At 50.5% G+C, this 19356-nt stretch overlaps 3 protein-coding genes across 3 annotated transcripts; 1 reads left to right on the top strand and 2 right to left on the bottom strand.

Annotated features, from left to right (window-relative positions):
- Positions 1-451: 451 nt before the first annotated feature.
- On the bottom strand, positions 452-10521 carry NUP88 (nucleoporin 88). The gene is made up of 17 exons (XM_030462531.1): positions 10264-10521; positions 9614-9783; positions 9071-9196; positions 8801-8887; positions 7951-8127; positions 6861-7044; positions 6257-6407; positions 5529-5627; positions 5316-5406; positions 4550-4651; positions 3342-3500; positions 2823-2948; positions 2219-2284; positions 1913-1993; positions 1476-1602; positions 1028-1146; positions 452-665 (listed from the first exon to the last, which is right to left on the bottom strand). The coding sequence occupies exons 1-17, from the start codon at positions 10519-10521 to the stop codon at positions 602-604; spliced, it is 2187 nt and encodes a 728-aa protein (XP_030318391.1). The 3' UTR covers positions 452-601.
- A 413-nt stretch (positions 10522-10934) lies between these two features.
- On the top strand, positions 10935-14044 carry RPAIN (RPA interacting protein). The gene is made up of 7 exons (XM_030462502.1): positions 10935-11029; positions 11270-11452; positions 12173-12236; positions 12660-12774; positions 12973-13036; positions 13157-13291; positions 13825-14044. The coding sequence occupies exons 1-7, from the start codon at positions 10952-10954 to the stop codon at positions 13852-13854; spliced, it is 669 nt and encodes a 222-aa protein (XP_030318362.1). The 5' UTR covers positions 10935-10951; the 3' UTR covers positions 13855-14044.
- A 513-nt stretch (positions 14045-14557) lies between these two features.
- Positions 14558-18942, bottom strand: C1QBP (complement C1q binding protein). Its single transcript, XM_030462501.1, has 6 exons — positions 18588-18942; positions 17894-18044; positions 17367-17454; positions 16787-16882; positions 15838-15960; positions 14558-14976 (listed from the first exon to the last, which is right to left on the bottom strand). Exons 1-6 carry the CDS (start codon positions 18847-18849, stop codon positions 14827-14829), a joined length of 870 nt encoding a protein of 289 aa, XP_030318361.1. The 5' UTR covers positions 18850-18942; the 3' UTR covers positions 14558-14826.
- Between the last annotated feature and the right edge of the window lie 414 nt (positions 18943-19356).

Here is a 19356-nt window from a genome sequence, read left to right as displayed (position 1 = left end):
GATAAAGGCAAACTGAGTGTTGGGAAGTTAATACTGCATTCCAGTGAACCAAGCCATTGGTGTCCTGTGCAATTGTGGGTGTAGAATTCTGCTGTCTCCAGGATTCAAGTGTAACCATTTGTTAACTGTATTGAAGGTGTGTCCTTTATGAAGAAAGTGTTCCAAATTAAAAAAAAAAAAACAAAAAAACCAACAAAAAAAACCACAAATAGAAAAAAACCAAAGCTGCTGAAGTGTGTGTGCTTCTCTGGTCTTTCTGCTCTGCCTTCTGCCACAGGCCTCCCCCACAGCCATGGACCAAGGGTAGAAGTCTCCCAAAGTAACCCCAGGAAGGAGTAAAAACCTTCCCTGCCTCCTGAGCTAGCTGTGAGTGTTATCCTGTCACACCCCCCAGGTTTAAAATACCTTTCCCCAGGAGAAAAGCAGGAAAAATGCATTGTGTAAGGAATCTTACCAAAAGTATTTTATTTCATTGTCCAACTGTACAAACCAGTAAGAGGTATATAGTTCAACATACAAATGTTAAATATACAATGGGAAATAGCAGGGAAAAGTTAAAGCTTGTCCAGCCTTTTGGTGTAGGTTCCTCATCTTGGCCATGTCAGAAGTTCACATGGCTTCTGATGTCATTGATTTGTTTCACCATTTCTCTGATGCGATCTCCCCTTCAAGAAAAATAAATCCAAGTCAAAAAGCTGCAGGGCATTTCTGCTCAAAGCCAACCAGGAAGGGAAGTGTTTCAGATCATAGAAGGAGAGAATGGGATCACTGTTGCAAGTCCTTTTGTTAATTACAGACTGGATACAAAACTGCCAAAATACCCTTGGGCAGAAAGGAGACAAACTAAATCTGCTTTAAATAAATTGGCTTCTGCCAGGGGTTAGCACATATTATGCATCAAACCAGCTCCAGCTAGTGAAGGAATCAGCCCTTCCTGCAGCAAAAGGTTAAATTATACCCTGGAAACTCGACTGGAATTGATAACCTGAGTGCCAGGGTCCACAGGAGGATCCAAGCTTTAACTTACTCCTCTTTCAGGACGGTTTGGATGCACTTCCTCTGGTAGGCACTGAGGCTGATGCTGGGCTGTCGAGGGCCAGTGCCCTTCTCCATCATCTTCTGCTGGTATTCCATTTTCATTTTAACCTGGCAGATGTGCACAAAAAGCCCTCAGTCAGTGTGGGTACTGCCTGCCAGACAGCCTGGTGTGTTACACCATGATGAACACGTGCTCTTTGGGTTAGAATCTGCTTGCTTTTGCACACTTCCTCCCCCAGAGAGAAAAGAGCATTAGTGCCAGGCACTGAGGGACACAAACTTCGTGAGGGTGTGCAGGGAGCAGTTCTCTCTATTGCTCACAAGGATCAGAAGCTATGGTAGTGTGGTGTTGCTTGTGCAGAGTGGCTCTCAGCACTACCATTAGGTGGTTCTGAGGGGTTGTGAGTATCCTGCCAGGCAGATACTTGGTGTCTCACCTGTCTGATGGCATTGCTCAGGTGCTGCAGCTGGTCATGCACTGTCTGCAGCTCTTTCCTCATATCTTTCTCACTGTCTGACAGAACAGGAAGCTGAGAGTGGAAACTCCGAAGTACTTTCTTCATCCTTCAAAGCAAGAAAAGGTGCTGAATTAACTTCCCTGTTAGAGCACTTGCACTGAGCCACAGGCAGCCTCACACTTCTGCCTCTGCTCCTGAGCTTTAGGGGCTTAAGACTCAGCTTTTCTCTTTCCACCAGTCTCACATGGTGATTTCTGAACAGCAAATTGACTCAGTCTGAAAAACCACCACTGAGAGCACACAGAATCCCAGGTGTCTGACGACCAGGGTGACACTTCCTGCTGTTCTACCACACTTACAAACTTCCATACAACAGCAAGTGATCTGTGATGAAACAGAGTGTAGTTTCCACTCACCTGTTCATGATATCTTCTTGCTTCTCTTTGGCTTCTTCGTATTTGTCAGCCAAGCGCTCGGCCATTTCCCGCAGACTTTTCCTTTATGGAAGTGAGAAATTTCACTGAGTATTTATTGACTTCAGACTTCCAGGCAAGGCAGCCTGGATGTGGAACCAGCCCAGGAGCAGGGAGGGAACCCCCATGCTTAACTACATGCTGGGAATGCATTTGGTTCTCACTGGTTTCCCACAGGGCCCTGCATAAAGTACAAGGGTGTAAGATTCCTGATGCCTGACTTGACCAAAGCAGGCAGCTGATACTCACTTTTCCTCTCGAAGGTAATTAAGATCTTCAAGTTGTTTTTTTTTCTGTCTCCACAGCAGCTTCACTCTTTAAATAAATACATATGGAAAATCAAATCACCCCCAACAGCAACCCAGTTGTATTAGGGTTTAGGTCACACAGAAAATATGACAGAAGTGATCAATGCTCCAAGGAGAATAAAGAGCTGGAGATACTGAAATATGGGCAGTGGTGAGAAGAAACTCTTCCATCTTGTCTTAACTTGATAATATAAACAAATATCTATAATTTGAAGAAGCAGAGACTTAATGAAATTTTCCTGTCAGGCTTATTGCTGGGGACAAAGAATTTCCTGCCACCCACTGGCACAGGCAGACTGACAGCACCAAGCAAGAAGGATTTTAAGTGTGTGTTGACTTTCTTTTCTCCCCTTTGCCCTGTGAACCACTCTAGAGATAATTACACTCACCCCTGCTTTCCCTGGAAACTCAATTTTCAGTTCTGGTGTTCCATGAGCTAGTTGACTTGTCTCATTTACACAGACCAGCAGAGAAGTACTGGGTACTTAGTGCTGCTGTTTCACACAGACAGTGTGCAGCAGGTATTTGGGAGGGGTTTGCATTACCTTTGCTGGATTTCCTCTCTTGCCAGATCCTGTTTCAGTATATATTCCTCTCTGAACACTTGTGTGGCTCTGCTGAGCAGCTGAAGGCATTCTTCAGGGGGAGGAGCAGTATCTTTATCAGCAGACCTTAAGAATATGGGAGACAGGTTCTTGCATTCCTCCTCTAACATGCTCCTTGGAAAGGCTAAAGCCCTCACAGTACTGAAGGTAAGGGCCCTGGGGGCTCAGTTGTGGAAGTGAGGGGCTGGAATTAAATCCCTTTCCTATAAATTATTTTCCTTAGATAAGGAAATCCCAAAGACAATGGGACAAGTGATGAGCTGAGGTCAGCCCTGCTTTGATCAGCAGCCAGGACCAAGACAATCTCCCTCCCATCCTACACAGCTGTTTCAGTGCTGTCCATACAGACAGGAGCAGTGCCCCATTACTGCTGTAGGGCTGTTCAGTCAGGAGGTGATGAACACACAGGATTTCTGGGTCTCCCCTCGTCAGGTTGCTGTGGAAAAGACATTTACTTACTTCAGAAACAAGGGGTTGGCAGAGCTGCGCTGCAGGATGCCCCGGATGTGCTTCTCAAATGAATGCTGTGACTTGGCCAGGATCCGGAGTGGGGAAACAGCAACATCTTCATCTTCTCTGGTGCAGAGCAGAGGAGGGGATGCAGGGTGAACTGTACTTCTACGAGGCAATGGCAAAGCAGAGAACAGTTTGAGACAGAGAAGTTAAAACTACGTCAGCATTTCAATAGTGAAGGTGAGGAACTCGTCTGCTGTGGAGCTCCCGTGTTACAGCAGTTAAGTCAGAAGTGATCCAAGAAAAAAAAACCACTGCACTTGTGTGGTAAATCCAGCTCTGGACAAGGCTGGTGGAGCTCATCTCCACCACAGCTTTCTGGCTGGCCACAGCTGAAACCAGCAAGAATCATAAATAGCATTTCACTGTAGGAGCAGAAGGTTCCCTGACAAGGCAAGAGCTTGGCCAGTCCAGAGCAGCTCAGTCACTGTGCCCATCTGTGTCACTTCAGATAATGGGGTTCAAAGGAGCTGGGAAACCCTACTTAGGAACACTGAAGAAATAAAACTAAATAAAAGGTCTGTAGGAGAACCTGATATAAATCCTAGCTCTGCTGAAGGTACCTCTCATGCATTAAACTGAGTTCTCAGCAATAAATTAAGTTAAAATAGTGCCCTCCCCTTGATCAGCTCAATTAATTGTGTGAATGCAAATCTACAAACCAGTCTGTATCCTCCTCACTGCCCCAAACAAAATTGCTTTAAAAAGCTTCCTAAACTTCCAGCACTTTAAAGCATTTAAGAACCCTTTTTTCTTCACACAAACACAACTTTGGTGCCCACCACAACTCTTTATCCCACTGTCTCTGAATGAATTTCTGATAATCAGATTCCTCACTGTAAAATGACCTAAAAAACCTCCATCAATAATGTCACAAAGCTTTTGATACAGCTGTTGCCCTAATGCTGCCTCATTAGAAATGATATTAATTAATTACATCCCTTACAAACACCTTGTCAGTAGTACTGATAAGGAGTACTAAAATAATGCTCAATCAGAAGGGAAAATGTCATTGTGTGCTGTCCTAAGACAGGGCATCCAGACTCCTGGAAGAGTCCAGAGTCAAAGGATCAAAAGAAGAAGAATTAAAGATAACAGCCAAAGGTCCTTTTCCTGCAGCAGTGGGGATTTCAAACCAGTCCAGAGCTACGCACAAGAGAGGCCTCGTGATGCACTCGTAGGTGTTTGTGATGCAGATCATGGTGGGCCCCAGGATGTCAGAAACAATCCAAAATCCTCTAATTGGAGCAGGTTGCCTGAAGGGAAGAAAACACAATTAACCAGTCAATAAAAAAAATGTTCAGAAGTCTGCTGTGCCCCAGGAAATGTTACCTACTGCTTCTGTGAGGCACAGGAGAGAACACGAGTGCTCTGTGTACCCCTTTTTGTCCAACTGCCCTCTCCCTGCCCCTGGAGTCCCCATCCCTGCTGCCTCAGATGACTGACACCTATTAAAACACTTTTTAAATGTTATTGTCTATAGAAATTATTAGACCCTAGAGAAGTATGAAAATAAAACATACAAATGTTACAGAGCCCAGCAAATGATGGGCTCTGTACCTCAGGAGCCCCCCAAAAATCAGCTCTTCTTTGAAGGTGCTGTTTGATCCTTCAGAAGGGGATAAAAGGGACACATCAGCATTCCAGACTCTTGGCCAAACTGAGCCTCAGAGTTGTCTGGGGCCAGATAAATAGAACTTAAACTTCTGCTGGTTTGATAAGTGATTTTCAGGCAGTAACACAGAAGTTTAGCTAACTGTGCATTACAAATCCTGAGGCACAAATCAATTGCTTATTTGTATTGTCTGAATTCTGTTAAGCTGACACCACTATCTTTAATGGTGTGAGTGCAGCTGAAGAGAGTGAATCACAAATACTTTCCATAGCAACTGGAAGCAACAGGAAGGGTTTGGCTTTTACCTGCATGGCAACGGCTTTGTACAAAGAATATGTTCAACAAAGCACTTCTGGTCTGCTCCCAGCTCTTGTAAACTGTCTTTGTCTTCTTCATCTACAAAGAGATTTGTCCCAGTGCATCAGATCCACGTTGCAGGATGAGGGGATCCTTGGTCCCACCTGCAGCCACCACCTCGTTACAGGTGATCTCTTCCCTCTCTGTGTCTCAGACCTCACCTGAACGAAGGAATTTGTGGAGTTTGCTGATCCATGTCAAGCCCACACTGTGGACACCAGCCTCGTGTGTGCAGTGGTACCGTGAGGGGCATTTGGGATCTGAAATTCAAGCAGGAGATGTAGGAGAAGGCACTGAGACAAACTCACCCCTCAGACCTGCATGGAGGAACACGTGCACCAAACTGTTCTCCAGCTGGCATGATCTGGTACTGACCAGTTCCTACCCAAAACCCGAGCTGGGTGCATCTTTAGAGGTCTGTGGATAAATAAATACCTCTTGAAATACATGATCAGTTGTTGTCACCTATTCCTCTCACACCACATCTGTCTCAACCCACTGGATTTTAAGGGGAAGAGCAGTTCATGTCAGCAGACCAGCTGCTTCCTCAGAAAGCCCCAAAACTCTGTCCCACCCAACCTCCTGCCCCACAATCTCCTGGATGGTCTAACAAGCATCAATTCTTCCTCTTCCTCACACACACAGCATCAGGGCTGCAACAACTTCACCTCAGAATCCACAGCTGAAAGGATTTGGCTTTACATGCCCAGGGGTGTCCTGCCCTGGAATAAACACTGAGCCACCTCCCAGGCTTCCCCTTTCCACAGCTCTGGTGAGGACCAGCAGGCAAATCCTTATTTTAATTCCTCCCTGACCCCAATGGGAATTTGTAAATGGCTCAATCCCAATTAATGAACTAAAGCAAGGAGAATCCTGAGCAGCACTCTACCTCTGTGCAGTTTGATTGGGCAAGAGAAATCAGAGTCCAGAGGTTCCTCTTCATCTCCTGATGCCAGTTTCAGTGCGAGTTCCAGCTCAACACATTCAAAGACATAGAGGGAGGGAATAAGATCAGCTCTGGGGTCCCATGACTTCTCTGACTGGAAAGAGCATTGAATTCTTTTGTCAGACATAATTTAATTAGAAATGCCAACATAAACAGCATCAAGAGAGAATTACATAAGATAGACAAGCACTAATTGTCAAGGAAAGAAGTTCAAGCCCCTTCATGGTTTGGGGTTTTTTTTCACTTAACAAACTGATCTCAGAAGCAGGGTTTCTACTTAGAGGATCCTCTTTAAAATAGCTCCTAATAAGTTTGCTCAAAATTTATTTACTGCCATGATTTACAGAACTGACATTTAAAAACAAGATCACTGGAGAATCACAGGGACTGTGGGGAACAGGAGGAAGATTCACCCCCTCCTTATAAAACAATGCAGCTGCAGCACCTGCCACGCAGCCTGCCCTTCAGCAGCCAAGAACTTGGACTAAAGAAACCAAAATAGGTCCAGAAAATAAAAACAAAACAAAAAAACCACAAAACAAGGTACCTGCTCATCATCTTCTTCTCCATCCAGGACCACACAGTGATAGAGCATTCCTGCCTCAGTGGCAATCACCAGGATGTTTGGCACACAGGGCAGGCACAGCACAGCACAAGCATCGTAGCCATAGTTGTCCTCTGCAGCAGGGTGCATGGGCAGGGGGCCCAGCAGCTTGCCAAGATTTCCAGAGCTGAAAGAAAGCAGATGATGTGTTCACAAGAAGGAAGGAGAGCTCCCCAAGGCTGCCCGGAGCAGCTGGTTGGATAATAACTATAAAAAAAACCCAAAAAAGAATAACTAAAATAAACCACCCAAATCCCAGTGGCTTGGAGTTCTGTTTGAGTTCCCTTAGAGAGCAGCAGCCCAGAGTTCTGCAGATTAATGAGAGTCTGCATCACACCTGCTTGGAGGAGATCTCAGAGGAGGCACTGAAGCTCAGCAATAACATTTTATGCTTTGAAAGCAACCAAGCCACATTTCAGAATGTTCAGGAGGAGGGATTTTCATACAAGGACACAAGGTACACAAAGAAAGCTCAAGTTAATTATGTTTATCACTCATTTGCTTGCTTAACAAAGCACTTTACAAGCAGCTTTTTGTAGCCTGGCATTTCCCTAGCTAGAACTGTTTGAGGGACTGAGCCCATTCTGTTGCTCACAGACAGGAGCTGCTCAGTGCTGCATCATTCCCATGCTGGGCCAAACAGTGCTGCTGGGATCACAGCCTCATTCTGGCTGGAAAAGACCCCTAAGATCAAGTGCAAGCATTAACCCAACTCTACTGAATCCAGTGCTGAATATCCCCCAGCACTCCACCTGCTAAACCCCTCCAGGGATGGTGATTCAACCTCCTCCCTGGGCAGCCTGTGCCAGTCTTTAATTACCCCTTCAAGAAGTTTCTTCTTGTATCCAACCTAAACCTCCCACAGGGCAACTTGAGACCATTTCCTCCTGTCCTGACACCCCTGTTCTTGGTTTTTAGTCTACACTGACACAAAGGGAGAAACCAGGCAGCACTACAAACCCAGCCCTGCCTCAGTGTCAGAGATGGCCCCTCCACCCTCACCTCACACACACCCAGGGTGCTGGGACCCTACCTCTGCAGCAGGCTGATGTAGGTGAGGAATGTCTCTCCATTTTCATACAAAATGTACAGTGGGTAGGCCAGCACCTCCTCACTCCCTCGTTGGTCCAGAGCATTCCTGGGGACAGGCACCAGGGGACCAAAGTCGAAAGCCACAGCAGTCTCTCCCAGGGATGCTGTGTAGGCTCTCCTGGGGACAAGGGAAAAAAAAGACCTGGAGTCAGCAACAACACCAGGGCCACGCAGAGGTGGTGACACCTCACTGCTGAGCACCTCTCCCTCAGGCCTGGGGCACAGGCTGTCTGCGTTCAGCAGCAAACCCACACAAGTGACATCCTCCTCGAGTGACATCCTCCTCGTGGCTGCAGCAGAGCCAGCAGCTGCCCTGTGGCACAGGGAAAGAGAGGAGGGTGGAGTGGTGCTTCAAGCACAGGGGAGGGCTGTGACTTCACTAAGAGAGGCCCCTAGGTTTCCTTTTTTCCAACTTAATTTCCCTCCTTTTCCTAAGAGGGAAAACAAAAAGATGATCTGTGTGTTGCATTCTGCACTCAAACAGGGCAGTGAGCATTCTGCACACTTCTGAGCCCCACCGCAAAGACAATGTGCTCTGTTCAGTTTACTCCTCTGACACACACGTGACACTCGACAGTTTGTTATCACCTTCTTTCATGGGAAAAAAGGGAAAGACAAACCCAAAACAGTACAGTTACTGTGCCAGGAAGAAGTCCCAGTACTGGAGAAGTCCATCAAAGAAAAAACCACTGAATTTTCAGGTAGGTGATCACTTATTCATTAAAAACACAACTAAGGAAGCAGACCTTGTCCTGTCAAAAGCATTTCAAAAGACAAGAGGCCACACAAACCCTTTATTGATGGTTAGAGTCTCCTCCTCCGTGTCTGACACAGCAATCACTTTGATGGGTGTCTGAGGCACCTTCAGGCTGTAAAACCTGGGGGAAAGACAGAGCAGCAGTGTTCATTCAGCTGGCAGAGTGGCACATGGCCCTGCTGACCCTCTAATTTCTCCCATCCTATTGTTTAATTGATATCCCAGGTCAGAGTGGCAAGACACAATCATCTGGTGAAAAAAAATGCATCAGCCTGAGATAACCAACTACCACCTGCTCTATTACCTGACAGTGTTGTCTGAAGTCAAAAGCACAATGTGGGGCTCCAATGTCTCACAGGGATACCAGGCAGCATGCTTCAGGGTCAGAGATGTTGAGCTCGTGAAGAATCTTTCAGCAATAGGAATAGTGCTGGAATGCAGAGGAGAAACAGTCACAAGAAACTCAACAGGGGCCATTCCTAAAGGGAAGGGAGGGGAGAGGAGCTAGAACCCCAAATTAAAGGTTTCAAAGCCATCAGCTGTATTATTCTTAACACTGGAGGGGCAGTTTTAGCTTGAAGTCTTTTATAGTTCCACCTGGACGTGTGCTTTTAGCTACCTCAGCTAAAAGAGCCCAGGAAGGGTACAGAATACCCCAGAGGAGCACCCCAGCACCTCAGCATTTTCCACAAATTTAGGTCCTTTATTTGGGTCCCTTGACAACCAGCAAGTCCCCGAGCCAAAAAACTTTGTGATCATCCCTACAACCCCCCATACAGCCAATGCCTTCCACCTCCATCTGGAGGGCAGGACAAGGATGGTGTCAAGCAGCTGAGGTGTCACCCACCTACAGTTCACCGTGGATTTCCCACCTTCAAACTCAGAACTCTTCCCCCAGCGCTTGGGCAGCTCCAGCACCATGAGCCCCTTGGTCCCAATGAGTGCTACGTGATGCTGCGTGGGGCTCAGCAGTGTCTGGTACACCTCAAAAAGGGGGGGGTTGATGCAGAGGAGGGTCTGAAAGCACAAAGAGGACAGTCAAGCACAAGCCACCAGAACTGCTCCTAGGAGGGTGGCACCTGGGTTGGCTTTACACCGGCAGAGGGGGGATTCAGGTCAGACATCAGGGAGAAATTCTTCATTATGAGAGTGCTGAGCCCCAGGTTGCCCAGGGAAGCTGTGGCTGCCCCATCCCTGGCAGGGTCTCAGGCCAGGCTGGATGGGGCTTGGAGCACCCTGGGCTGGGGGAGGTGTCCCTGCCCATGGCAGGGGTGGCACTGGGGGAGCTTTGAGGTCCCTCCCAGCCCGAACCCCGGTTCATGCAGCGCCAACAAACCAGGCCAAACCTCTCCCCCCGCACAGCCCAGCGCAGCCCCCGAGGAAAGCCCCTCAGGGGCGGGATGGAGGCTCAGCCCCCGCCCGGGGCCCTTCAGGGACCGCACCCCCCCCTCCCACCTCCCGCTCCCCTCAGAGGAGCCGCTGCGGGCCGGGCCCCACCTGGGAGCGGCTGAGCGCGGCGGGGTCGTTTCCTCCGAGGCGGCGGAGGGCGATGGTGTGGAAGGCGCGGGCGTGGGGGTCCCAGAGGAGGAGATCTCCCCCCGCACCCACCAGGAGGTCTCGGATCAGGGGGGTGCGGGGCGGGTGCGGGGAAGGGCCGGGCGCGCGCTCGCGGAGGCGGCCGAGCACCGCGTGCTGCGGGAGGGCCGCGCGCCACTGCTCCGCCACCGCCTCCGCCGCCCCGCACTCCGCCGCCATCGCTGCTCCCCGCGGCGCGCGGGCCCCGCGTCACCCGCACCGCCCCATCCGCGTCACGTGACCCGCCCCGCCCCTCCCCACGCCTCACGGACTACATTTCCCAGCGTGCCCCGCGGCGCAGGCACAGGCGCTGCCCCCCCCCCCCCCCCCCATCCCGCTTCCCCTCACGCCTCACGGACTGCATTTCCCCGTGTGCCCCGCGGTGGAGGTGAAGCTGCCCCCCCACACCCCCTCTCCGCCTTCCCCCCCGCCTCCCCTCACGCCTCACGCACTACATTTCCCGGTGTCCCCCGCGGCTCAGGCCGAGGCACTCCCCCTCTCCCACCTCCCCCCGCACGCCTCCCCCGTTACCCGCTCTCCTCACGGACTACATTTCCCAGCGTGCCCCGCGGCGCAGGCACAGGCGCTGCCCCCCCCATCCCGCAGCGCCATGGAGGCGGCGGCGCGATGGCCCCGCGCTCGGTACCGGGGCCCGTCCGTCCCGCCCTGGAAGGAGGCTTACCGCAAGGTGAGCGGGGCGGGAGGGTCACACCCGTAGCTCGACACCGGTTTGTCCCCTGGGTGTGTCCCGGCGGGACAGCCCGCACCCGATGCGCCGCATCCCCGAACCTCTCCGCACCGCCGTGCCGGGCGGATCGAGGCCGTTCCCCCGCTCCAGTGCCACCCCTCCGGGATGCGACCGGACCTTGGGTTCCGACTCCCACCTGGGTGCGGGGCTGACGCGTTCTCTGTGCTCTGCTCCCTCCAGCGCTGCATGGAGAGGCTGAGGAGCAGCCGGGCCAAGCTGTTGGACCGGTACCGCCGGGCCGGGGATGGGGTGTGCGGCCCGGCAGCGCTGCTGGTGCAGGAGGTGATGGAGCAGGAGTGGCAGACGCTGCAGGACGGGCAGGAGACGCTGCCCTCCCTCAGGACAGGGGAGGCCCTGGCACAGGTCAGTACCGACCCACGGCACCGGCTCCGAGCCACAGAACCCCTGGGGTAGGAAAAAAACCTTTCCGGGTCATGGAGTCCAAACCAGAACCGAGGCCACCACTGAGCCAGGGCCCTCAGCATCGCATCCCCACAGCGGGATGGGGACACCACCCCTGGGCAGGACCTGACAGACTTTATGGGGAAAAAATGGTTCCCAGGACTCAATCCAAACCTCCCCTGGCACACCTCGAGCTCTTCTCCTCTTCTCCTCTGGCTTGTTACAGGCTACCTGGATAATGCACCTGGAACTTCAGCCTCCCGATGGTTGGAGTTGGCAAAACTCAGGAGTTTCTGGGTTTCCTGCAGCCAGCGTGGGGCTTGGAGCCCTCAAGTGGGGAACTTCTTTACTTCCTCCACAAGCTGCTGTGCCCGGCAGCAGAGGGCAGGTTCCTCCTTTGCAGTTCTCAGAGCTGGTTTATCACTGACCACTCCTGAGCACTTCAGTGCTTGAAGAAGCTTTGGCAAGGCTGAGTGCTGACCCACCAGGGTTGGCTTTGCACAGGTCCCTTTAGCACAGTTTGTTCTCCATGGTGCACTTGATTATTTTTTTTTCTCTGCAAATACAGAGGTTGACCAAAGAATGAGCAGAGTGAATTTAAGTTGCAGTGGCAGCTCAGTCAGGTGCTGGAAGTGATAAAGTAGCCAGGATGGGAGAGTCACTGACTGCTGCACCTTTCAGATGCAAGAGGACCCCGATGAGTTAGCAGTGCTGGAGGAGATCCAACAAGAACTGATCTTGCAAGGTAAAGTCTCTGCATGTTTTCTGACCCCTCTGGTTTGTAATATTCTGGACTTTCTGATAATCCAACCCAGCTGAGACTGCTGTGCTCCTTGGTTCTTGGAGACCACGTGATACAGAAGAGGCTCCTCTAACACACTGAGACCCTTCCTGACTGTTCTGAGAGCTGAAAAAAAGACAGTTGGGAATCTGTATAAATTTGGAAAGCTTCTAAATTGTTGGTTGGAAAGTAGGAAGCCTCCCCACTTGAGACCAGGTAAAGACTGAGCCAGAAAAAAATATAACTAACAGTGATTATTTCCTCAAGTGTAGAAATCTGACCCAAAGAAAGCAAAGTTCAGAAGCCAGGAGCTGCCTCAGCTTCCTGTGTGCTGCTCTGCCTCAGGTTCCTACCAGATCCTGAGGGTGTTTTCCTGTGTTCTTGCAGAGCAGTCACTTATAGAAGAGTATGAGAGGAGCCTGCAGTTTGATGAGGAATGTCTCAATGCCATGCTGGAGGGTTTGGATGCCAGTGACAAGATCATCTGCCCAGTGTGTAGGAAGTAAGAAAGCCCTTGGCATTGGAATGAGGTTCTCCACTCTTCTGGGCTTGAACAGGCAAAAGCAGTTGGTAAACAGAGGCTGCTGTTACTGTTTGTTTCACCAAAAGAAAAAAAAAATGAGCAATGATCTAAGGGGTTTTGCTAAATTCTGCCTTTTTTCTGGCTGTTGTGATGATGCTCACTGTGTCCTCTTTCTAGAAACAACCTGACTGTGAGGAACCACGCTGTTCTTTGCCAGTGTGGGTTGTACATCAGCACCCAGGTGAGCTGCACCCAGTGATGTGTAAGCTGTGAGAGCCCAAGCCTGCTGCCAAGAGGCAGTTTTAAGCCACAGAGGCAGCAAGGTCAGTGTAAGATTTCTTTGTACTTCACTTTTCCTCAGGGCATGACAGAAGAGAAGCTCAGGGCACTCCTGGAGCAGACAGTGACTGAGCACAGCCAGAGGTGCTCTCACAACCCGGAGTTCACAGTGACCACTGGGATGGAGGAGGAAACCACTCTGCTCATGAGCTGCCCGGTGAGTCAGAATGCCAAGCTCCAGGAGAGGGGCTCTGCTGGGATCCACTCCTCAATCAGGTGGGGAGAGAGCCCCACGAGTCCATCAGTCCCAGGGGTTTGTGTTGCTGTTGTTCCACAAACTTCCTTGGAAATGGTTTTGAGCATCAGTAACTGTAGAAGGAAAAGCCATGTTACAGTGTGCCCAAACTGCTGGATTAGGGGATCTTTCAAGGACCTGTCAATTTTTAGTGCCTTACCTTTCTCCCACCTTCACCAACAACTTCAGGTCTTGTGTGGAGCTGCTCTTAGGTAAGTGGTTCATAAAGAAAACTTTTTAAAATCACTTCAGTTTAAGTCTCCTCAAGAAGCTCACCCATACCTCTTCAAAACCACCTTGTGAGCCAGCACCTCCTTAGCTTTGCTGGTCACCTGAAAGCACTGTGTGTGAACCTCCAGGGTGAGGACAGCATTAGGAAGCAGAGCATTTCAGTGCTGAACGTTAATAATTCACTTTATGCAGTGCTACAGCTTCTCTGTTCACCTTTTGTAAAGGTCTGTGACTCCTGGACGATTCTCCTCTAAGCTGACCTGGCTGCTGCTTTTCTACTGGAAGGACTTCCAAGACTAAAAAACCACCCTGAGAGCTGCTAGTTATTTTTATGTATATAGTTGTAACTTCTGTGCCAAAAGATACTTGAAAAGGCAGTAGTACTGCCTCACCCTGCACTTTTAATGACACACTATATCTTCTGAAATAAATATACTTAGTTTACTTCAGCCTCCCTGTAGCCTGTAACAATGCATCAGTGACCTCCCAGCTGCTTAAACTCAGGATGACCTTCAGGGAACAACTGGAGGTTTGGGACTGAGTGGGAGTGTGGCTGCAGCCTCTGACAGCAGCAGCCACAGCCTCCCAGTTGTTCCCCAGCCTCCCTACAATAGCTCCATTAATACTAACAGGTGATGGTGTCACATCCCTTCCAAAACAGCTCCTCAAGCACAATGTTAAATTTTATTCCCTAACACCAGGACAGTCAGGATTTCTAGAGTGAGACTCATGTTTGTAACTAGCACTGCTTGGCCTGGAAAATTCCTCCTCCTGCCACAGCTCTGATGGAAGGCACAGGGTGTAGCTGGAACCACTCTCCCTGGAGAAAATGAGGCCAGCAACAGCTCTGCCAGCAGCTGCACCAACACTGGCTGAAGGCACAGACAAAAAAACAATGTTTTTTTACAGCAGCCCTCTAGTCAGCAGTGGTACAACAGGAAGAACAGAAATCTCCACTTTTCAGTGATATGTTGAGCAGATTTTATTCTTCACATTCATTCTGAATTGTACAAAAACCATCAGGTAGGGTGAGGCAATTCCAGTGGTGAGAGAACTTGATCTGGGCTGCAACATAAATACAAAACCCCAAATAAGAGTGAGAATCCTCATTCTCCAACCTCAAAGGTACTTACTCTCCAGATCTGGTGTGAAGATATATTTGGGTACTGCTGGCTGGAGTAGAGCTGTGGAATACCCACCCTTGAAGATGAGTTTTCTAGCCTAACCTACTGACATTTCACAAAGCTTTTAAGGTCTTCAAGGAATTTGATGTACTCCTGGTGCTCCAGTGCAGTGCTGAGCTCTATTAACTCATCAGCAAAGGTGTTGTCCACTCCTCGATCAGCCAGGAAATCCATTAAATGATCATACAGAGCCTGGAAGGAGTGAACAAGAAAACTTTTTAGTTTGTGAGCTGTCCCACAGCATTGCTTTCCCCCAGGAAGACCAGGCCTGCCTCCTGCAGGAGGCTCAGCAGCTCCTCATCCCCTTTGTGGTGGGCCTCTTTCTGTTTGGGTTTTTTCCTTTATTAAACCAGTGTTACTGAGCAAATGATTCATTTTGGACTGTGTAATCTGAATAGATCACCAGTCAGACACATTTTAAATTCATTTTCAGGTCAGAGAGGAAATAAACCCAACAAAACAATGGGATCTTCTAGAGCACACCAACCAGTTCTGACATGAATGCTTCCCAGAGAGATGCACTCTAGGAGTGAAGTTTCAGTCACACAATTCACAGCCTCCAACTCAGATTTAATGCTCTGAAAGCTTGGCAATGAGAACATACAAGCAGATGTCACAGCTATAAAAAGAGATCCTGAAAACAAAGGCATCTACTTGTGGTATCTGTGAGTGTCACTGTTAACTACAGGGATCAAAAGAGTCAAAGACAAAATTAAAAGTCAAAATTAGGAGTCAAAGGTAACCAAAGGGACCAAAAGCCAAAGCCTCTCTCAAGTGTCACATAGCTGCTGGGAAATCAGCCTGTAAAGCCTGGAACAGAACAAATTTCAGTGTGCCTGTGTGCCAACAGTGCCACCAGCACAGCTCCTGGGACCATGTAATACTCCTGGGTTTGCAGCAGAACCAGGACCTGATGGAACACTGGGGCAGAGCAGGGGAGTTCCCCATCTCAGACATCCAGGACAGGACTCATTCCTACCCCAGGAGCTCAGGGACAGCCAGACAGGTTACACCCAAGTGCCCTCTGCAGCCGTGTTACTCTGCAGCACTCACCCAGTCCAGGGAATCAGTATTGAGGGTGTAGTTGGTGTCCTTCCAGTCTGACTCCCCAGTGGGCTGAAAGCTGACCTCCCGAATCGTGAAGATATCACTTTCTTCCTCTCCTTCATGTCCAATCTGAAGCAGGAGATAAAAATGTGAGCTTTGTGTTAGCTCTGACCACAAGGCCCCTTCAGCCATCCCATCCCCAAACAATACTGCACTGCAGGCCAAGCCCCAAGGCTGTATTAAAGCTGTGCCTCTCCCTGGCCACGCCTGCCTTGGAGATAAGCACTGACTCAGAGGAGAACAGAGGAAATGCCCCAAGGTGTCAGATACCAGCAGTGACCTGATGGAAGTCAGCAGCCTGAGTTGTACAGAGATGTAAGAACCTCTTCCACCTGGTTCTGAATCTCTCTTCTGAAATCTGTCTAACCCTTCTCAGCTACGACTGGCTGCATAAAGCATCTGTTAAGGTTTACAAAATAAAACACAAAGATCAGTCTGAAGCAAAGCTCTCAGTTTTAGTCTCCTCCCACTCTTTTTTTTTAATCCCTACTTTGTCACACCCCATAGCAACAGAATTTGGGAGTTATTGACACAAATTGCTCTTCTTTTGGCTGTTCCCATTCACCCCTCTGAAGCTGTGGTGCTACTGAAGTTCTGCCATACCTCCCTTCCCCAGTGTAAAGCAACCAACTGGGAATAAGTGGCTGCTCAAAAATGCCAGGGCAGGATGTGAGGGGTGCCATGGAACATCTCCTCCCTACACAGTGTTCTTTGCAAGCACAAAGGGGTTTTTTTGGGTTAAAAAAGGAGACTGCCATGTCTGCAGAGTTGCAAAGCAGCAGACTGTGGAGCAGTGAGAATCAACAGTGGCAGAGTCACACTACAAGCAGGGAATGTGCAGCCAGTCACCACCCAGAGTTTGGTCCAGCAGACACAGGACCAGTCTGATACTCACCTCATCTTCAGGGTAATGGCAGTCAAAAACAAGGGTCTGTTTTGTATCATCTTTTATTACTTCCACAACAAAGTTGGGAGTTGATGTAAGATCAGGCTGAAAAAGAGAAGAGTTGCATCAGAATGTGAACAGGAGCCAAAGTGCTGGCAGTGCAGCACAGCCCCTCCTGCACTGTTCTCTGTCACCCTCTGTCTGGAGTCTCTGTGTCACTGCAGATGAAGCCAGCTGCCTCACACAGGACTGCTCAGTCACAGGTTTCACCAGTATTTTTCCTAAACAGTCACTTTAACTGGAATGAGACGCTTCTGACCAACAGAACCATACAAGTGAAGTCCCCTGAATACCTTTTCATGTCATTGCACTGATATCCAAGTTCCTCTCACCTCTCAGAGAGCCCTCTCACCCTGTTCTGCCTTTCTGCTGCAGAGAGCAGCGACAGCCAGCCCATAATAATCTGTATTTTGTGACTTAATGCTCCCAAGTATCAGGTGAGAGGAAAACAACCCCTGACATTTACAGGCAGGGTTCTAATTTCCCTCTTTGTACCTGTCACTGAAGTGCAAATCAAGAGTAAATTTACCTCCTGCTCGTCAGGTTTCTGCTCTTCTTGTGTTTCTTCCTCAGCCGAGGGTGGAATGCTGTTATTGATGTTGAATGTAACCGTTATCCTACAGAAGAAACAAAAACAGTTACTTTGCACACACGGAAAAAACAACTATCAGAATGTCTTCTTTTTGAAGCTTTTCTTGGAGGGCAGTGTTACTGGTGTGGAATCCACACACTGTCAGGAAAACCAGGTGCTGCAGTGTACAACACACACTGGAATGAAGCTGCCTTCCTCCAGCTGCTTTCATTAACATGAATTTTTCAAGTTTCACTGCCCTGAGCTGTTATTTTTAACTGGGGAAGACTGCAGGTAACTTTGTAACACACAAGGTATAAGAGCAAAAAGGTAAAAGGGAAAAAAAAAAAAAAAAAAAAAAAAAAGAAAAAGGCTCCTTTGAACCAAGATGGGAAAATCAAGAGCCTCAGCAACACCCAGGTGACACAGCCAGGAGGAACATGGAGAAACCGGGTTCCTGGCTGTTACCCCGAGCCCACACTCACTTCTCCCCCGCGATCTTCCGCACCAGTTTGGCCTCGGTGCCGTGCACCTCCAGCTCCCACCCTCCCGACACCTTGGGCAGGGATTTGTGCTTCTGGATCTTCCTCTCCTCCTTGATCTCGTCCGTCAGGAACTGCGCGAAGGCTTTGTCACCTGGCAGGGAAACGGGAGGGTGAGGAAAGCCACCACCACCATCACCATCACCCCTCCCAAACCCCAACCTCCAACCCCCCTCCCCTCACACCACCTCCTCCCCCGAAACAGGGCTCCCCTTTCATCTCCACCCCAAGCACTCAGCATCCTCCCATCCCCAGGGTCTCCTGGGGGGGTAGGGACCGCTCCATCCCCCTCCCTAAAACCGGACCCTTCACATCCTCCCCCAAAGGTGGGAGCGCTCCCTCCCCTCCTGCCAACTGCGGGTCCCCTCAGATCGCCCCTGGGACCCCGGCTTCCCACTGGGCAGGGCAGGGCAGAGGAGGAGAGGGCAGGGCGGGAAGGGGAAGGGGAAGGGGAAGGGGAAGGGGAAGGGGAAGGGGAAGGGGAAGGGGAAGGGGAAGGGGAAGGGGAAGGGGAAGGGGAAGGGGAAGGGGAAGGGGAAGGGGAAGGGGAAGGGGAAGGGGAGGGCTGGGCAGAGGAGGGCAGGGCAGGGGAAGGCAGGGCAGGGGAAGGCAGGGCGTCCCGGTTCTCCCCTCTCACCCTCGGTGTGGAGCCCGCCGCAGCCACACGAGACTCCGCCGGCCGAGCCCCTCCTCGGGCGGAGCAGCCCGGTCCGCCCGCTGCCGCCCAGCTGCCATAGGGAGCGGACCAAGGGCGGGGAGGCGGCGGGTGCCGGCAGGAGGGTGCGGGGGAAGGAGGAGGAGAAGGAGAAGGACGGGGAGAGGAGGAGGAGGCGGCGGGGCGGGTGCCGGAGCGGAGGGCTCAGGGCAGCGGCAGCGCGCAGGGCCCGTGCGAGCAGCATGGTGCGGCGGGAGAGGACACACGGGAGGCCCCGGAACTGCAACCCCCTTCCGCCAGCAGCGGCCCCGGCGGCCCCCGCGGCGGAACGGAGATCCGGGTTCGAGTCCCGGCCCCGGAGGAAAGGAAGGCGGAGGAAAGGAAGGCGGAGGCGGGAGTGCCCATCGGGGGTAAAAAAAGGGAAAATGTGGAAGGGGCACAGGGCTTAGGGACAGCTGGGGTAGTGGGGAAGGCGCAGAGGAGGCTTGAGGGGTGTGGGGAAATGGCGGTGCTTCCCCCTGAGGGGCAACAGGGCAAAGCAGCGCACAGGGAGCACTGGAATGAGCTCAGCTGTTTACTCAGCGTCTGCTGCTTTTGTTTGCTCCTTTAGCAGTAAATATTCTAAGGGGAAGATTGACAAACTCTCTTAGCATAAAGTGTTCCCTTTGTCCCCAAACTGGAATAAATTCTATCGAGTAGAAGCAGAAAAGGCCCCAAGCTTCTCACTGCAAGGGACCTTCTCACAGCAGGA

This window comes from Calypte anna, chromosome 19 (genome assembly GCF_003957555.1).
Source record: "Calypte anna isolate BGI_N300 chromosome 19, bCalAnn1_v1.p, whole genome shotgun sequence".
Lineage (NCBI taxonomy): Eukaryota > Metazoa > Chordata > Aves > Apodiformes > Trochilidae > Calypte > Calypte anna.
This window is presented reverse-complemented; position numbering and strand designations above follow the sequence as displayed.